Source organism: Sinocyclocheilus grahami, unplaced genomic scaffold, assembly GCF_001515645.1.
Source record: "Sinocyclocheilus grahami isolate Dianchi unplaced genomic scaffold, SAMN03320097.WGS_v1.1 scaffold120.1, whole genome shotgun sequence".
Taxonomy (NCBI): Eukaryota; Metazoa; Chordata; class Actinopteri; order Cypriniformes; family Cyprinidae; genus Sinocyclocheilus; species Sinocyclocheilus grahami.
This window is the reverse complement of record NW_015505299.1, coordinates 239,345-244,344: the sequence shown is the minus strand read 5'-3', so window position 1 is coordinate 244,344 and position 5,000 is coordinate 239,345. Positions and strand designations below refer to the sequence as shown.

Below are 5,000 nucleotides of genomic sequence, written 5' to 3'. Positions count from 1 at the left end.
CCCGAGTGGTTGCACTGCTGCCAGCATTACGTCTGAGTATGACTCAGTAGGCTATATAACACTTTTAATTGTCAGGAAATTACTTGTCTTTAAAAGTTTTGGTTCAATATACTTACCTGTTGATCAAAAATAGCCTTAAACCTATACACTTTTTTTTTGTTTGTTTAATTTAGTAACTTTCAGGAGAGTGTACTCATTTTACACACAAACAACACAATCTGTTATCATTAGGGCACAACTAATAATTATAATGATAACAGATTGTGTGTGTGTGTGTGTGTGTGTGTGTGTGTGTGTGTGTGTGTGTGTGTGTGTGTGTGTGTGTGTATGTGTGTGTGTGTGTATGCGCACACACAACACAATTTGTCATCATTATAATTATTAGTTGCAGCCCTAATTATGACATTTCTGTTCTTATGTTTATTTCAGTGGCTGTCTGATCGAAAGAAGAGCGTTTTACAGCAGAAAGATGTTGGTGAGCTCCTTCGGTGGTTCATAATTCTTTAACTTTTTGTGTTAAATACTGCTGTAAATAATCTTTTTTTATAATATGTCTAAAATCAGGGTTGAGTTTGAGTAACAATTGTAACACTTTTAATTTAGCGAAATGTGCAGAATTTTGTTTTGTTGTAATATTGATGAAATATTAATGATATGCATTAGGAAATAATTTTTCCTTTTATGTGCAATATGAAACTTTTGTTTTCTCCAGTGACAGTACAACCTTTTTTATTACAAGTCACATTTCTATGGCCATATATAATATAGACATTTTTTTATGAATTATAATTTGAAGTATTAGTTATACCTCTGTCTGGTTTTTTTTTCATGGTAAAAAATTGGCACAGCTTTCCACCCTCTCTCTTATACTCTCTCCTGAAAAGCATTGACCAAGGCATCTGATAATTTCTTCAATCAAATCTTTAACAGATATCCAGAGGAGGATTGAGCTGATTCAGGATTTTGAGATGCCCACAGTCTGCACCTCCATCCGAGTGTCACGCGATGGCCAGTTCATTTTAGCTGCAGGTCAGTATCTTTACTGGGCGGTCACATATGCTGAATATACAGTTTTAGACTTTGGGAACAGATAAATGATGCTGAACATTGCAATAATTTTAAAATGTTTTTTATGCTTTCAGGTACATACAAACCTAGTACCTAGTATACAACCGGTGCTATGATACTTACCAGTTGTCTCTGAAATTTGAGAGGTGCCTGGAGTCTGATGGTAAGTGTTATAATCGTTGTATAATGCAAGTGAATATGATAGCATCGGCCAGTCAGCATCCATGGTACCATCTATTTTATAAATGGTTTGGGTGCTGTTGATGGTCTCTGTAATAAAATCCCAGTGCACTGGTTAATATTTAATCAGAGTCTCCACACACAAACTACCTGAGCTCTCATTAATGTACCGCTGATTACAAATAACACAGCAGATGATGACTAAAGCTGCTGGTTGATGATATAATTGAGGACGCTTTGTCACTCACCACATCGGTTTTATTCCCCTCACAGTGGTGACGTTTGACATCCTATCTGAGGACTCTAAGGTAAAACCCGCACGGCCTTTATATGCTTCTTTGTGTCTTTTTCTGTTTGTCTGCTGTTTTTGTTGTACGCTTGTATTATTTGATCAAATTTAAGATAGTTATTCTTAAATATCTTAAAGGGGTCATGAACTGAGAAAAAAAATTCCCTTGATCTTTTGACATATAAGAGGTTGTTGTACTATAAAAACATCCTGTAAGTTGCAGAACTCAAAACTTTCCCGTTAGTCTAAAAATAGCTTATATTGAAGCCAGTCTGCCAAAACAACAGGTTGTGGAATGTGCCACTTTATGACGTAGTAGTGTGGCCAAAGACCGTCTCCACAGAAGAAGATCAACGCCTGCTTCGACATCACTAGTCTCAGCCTCAGACGTCACGCCCACGGAACGTTGGCTAAACGTCTGATGCATATGGCTCACAAAAGTGGAAACACTTCAGGAGTTTCGAAGTCTGCATCGGATTGGTTGAATTATACAGGATTTCTGGGAGACGTGTGTGTCGCGTTCTTTAAGGTTCCGCCTGGAAACAAAGATGCCGTGGCGCCAAACCCCCTCACGAAAGAAGAAAGCCGCCGTGTTTACAACTGTGACGACGAGCGCTTATCAGGATCAACTAAATGCTAGATTCTCAAAAGTATGTGAAATATTTAGTTCACGGCATAGAATCTTTCAAATACGTCCAAGAGTTTTACACACCGGTCTGTTAGTAAGGTTCCGCCTGGAAACAAAGATGCCGTGGCGCCAAACCCCCTCACGAAAGAAGAAAGCCGCCGTGTTTACAACTGTGACGACGAGCGCTTATCAGGATCAACTAAATGCTAGATTCTCAAAAGTATGTGAAATATTTAGTTCACGGCATAGAATCTTTCAAATACGTCCAAGAGTTTTACACACCGGTCTGTTATTGTGGGGACATTTCCACGGCCCTAAACATGATGAAGCACAAAACAAAACGTGATTGGTTGCTTAACCGGTCAGTCATATGGCGTCTTGGGCAATCCTTGGCCATTCAAAGCTGCCAAGGTTCCCAGTCCTTCTGCTGTTATTTTGAAGGTCTGGCTACGCAAGACTATGTTCGACTTAATAAGTGGCACTGCACAGACCGATCAGCCTCTAACTTGAAGCAGTGTATGTTGGATATAATTTTTTTCTGACTTGAGATGGTGCAAAAGCCACATCACTATGACTTATGCCATAAAAGTACCATGAGAATGATTCGAGAGCAGTCAGCTGGCTCATTCTGTGCAGTTTCTCACAGCTGTTACGCATCTGGCCGGATTCACAGATGACAGCAGTGACACAGTGTTTTCTGTTTATTTATTGTGTTAAATCAAGCCACAGTCAGAGTCAAACACTCAAACACTTTTGTTTTTGTTTCATGTCTGTATGTTTGTTTTTGTGTTTAAGCACATAGCTGTCTTTGTTTTTCCCCTTGCCACGCCCCCTTTAGTCCGTGTCTAGTCCTTGTTTTGGTAATTGTGCTCACCTGTTCCTTGTGTGCCTTCCTTTCTATTTATTGCACTCTGTTTACTTGTTCTTGCCAGATTGCTTTGTTTCACAGACCTTGTGTCACATGTTGTTATTAATCTTCCCTTTGGCCTCTGCCTCTGGAGATTCCATTTGCCCTTCCTCATTCAATGAAACCGCGATATGTTTCTTGAGTCCCACACAGAAGCGGAGGCTGAGGAGTAAGAATCGCTCCATGGCCGAGACCCCTGCTGTTCCCCAGAGGCAGCCATTCCCACATCATTGCCACACCCTCACAAGCAGAGGAGGAGGCCTCATAATATCAGGTGGTGTCTGAGGCCTCGTGTCCAGTGGCCCCAGAGCCTCTTTCTCTGTATGGAGCACAACTTATGTTAAATGTGCATGTTCTGTCAGTTTAGTAGCATATATACACTACAGTAACTAAGGAGACCTAAACTTCATTATCCAACATTGGGGCTTGTCACATTCACATGTCACGTTCATACTGCAAGTGTTAGTGCTCAATTCTGATTTATTGCTCAGATCGGATTTTTTTTTGTGTATGTTTTTGATAACACTTATTGATAACTTGATAAGCTAGCACCTCTGGAAGGTTATGGAAGCTAATGTTAACACGTGGGTAGAACAGCACATTTTAGCCTTACATGCTGCAAGGAGAGCATTTACAGAGGCTGAATGTTCTGAAAAATTCAAAGAGCACTCTGCAAATAATTATGGCCAAGCAATGAAAAATATAAGACATGGGACAAAGTGTACTACAAGCATGCACTCTGTGCACAATGGAAAGGTCCAGGTGTCGTCATCGGCCAGGATGGAGCAGTGATTTTTGTGAGGCATGGAGGTATTTATGTTTGTGTGCATCATTTCAGACTCTGAAAGACAGATGATAATCACACTGTACATCAAGAAACAGGCACAAAAGCACAAAACACAAAGGATAATACTATCTCACAGTCAACAAATTTAATGAAATGGACTAAGACTCTGAAACTGATATGGAAAAATCAGCAGTGACTAGAAGAATTGAGAATACATGTTCTGAGGTTGAAAGCAGGTCAAACAATTACCTATACATTCATTCTTCACCAGAAGCAAAGTGCAAAGCAAGCCTGTGGAAGTTGAACAAATGTGTGTATGGCCTGTTGAATGCCTATCTGTATTGGTACAACAAAGTTCAGCTGGGAGGCCATGTGTCACCGATTGAACCTGCAGTGTTCTACTGGCAAGATGACAGTGGGGAGTTAACTGGAATTTTTGCATTATGATTTTTTTGTGATGAGGTTATGAAGATTTTTTCCTCTTTAGTCATCACGCATTTGAAAATTGCTTTCCAAGTTGGAACGTGAAGAACAGTTTCAGTTATGTAGGAATGGAGATCTCTTCAGAATGTGGTGAGATACATGTACATGCACATGCTGAGGTCTAAGATTGGCCAAATTTTGAGTTGCAAGACAGATAAGAACAGACGTAATGTGTGAAACATCTATCCTTGCTTCTACCATCAAACATGCTACTATCCAGTCATTGCATGATGCAAACAAGCTTACCAGGAAACTAACGTCAAAAGAAATAGCTCAGAAATTTCTGAATTTGGGAAGAGACAGTTCGCTGAATCTGGTTGTTTTTAATGATGTCTCAATGGGAAATCTTCAAGATGGTGGAACTCAAGGTTGCCATCTAATCTTGTTGATGGTAGAAGATGGAAAATTCTCACCTAATGTTGTTTTATTATATTTTATTAGGGGTCATATGATGTTGCTAAAAAGAACATTATTTTGTGTATTTGGTGTAATGAAATGTGTTTATGCGGTTTAAGGTTAAAAAAACACATTATTTTCCACATACTGTACATTATTGTTTCTCCTCTATGCCCCGCCTTTCTGAAACGCGTCGATTTTTACAAAGCTCATCGGTCTGAAAAGCAAGGTGTGCTGTGATTGGCCAGCTATCCAGTGCGTT

General features: G+C 39.6%; 1 protein-coding gene across 1 annotated transcript in view; it reads left to right on the top strand.

Moving 5' to 3' along the window:
• LOC107589775 (nucleolar protein 10-like) overlaps positions 1–5,000 on the top strand; it is a 23,616-nt gene that overhangs the window by 2,441 nt on the left and 16,175 nt on the right. Inside the window, exons 3-4 of the mRNA XM_016278305.1 lie at positions 1,159–1,231; positions 1,522–1,556. Coding sequence (XP_016133791.1) covers positions 1,159–1,231; positions 1,522–1,556 — 108 coding nt within the window. The remainder of the gene's footprint in view (positions 1–1,158; positions 1,232–1,521; positions 1,557–5,000) is intronic.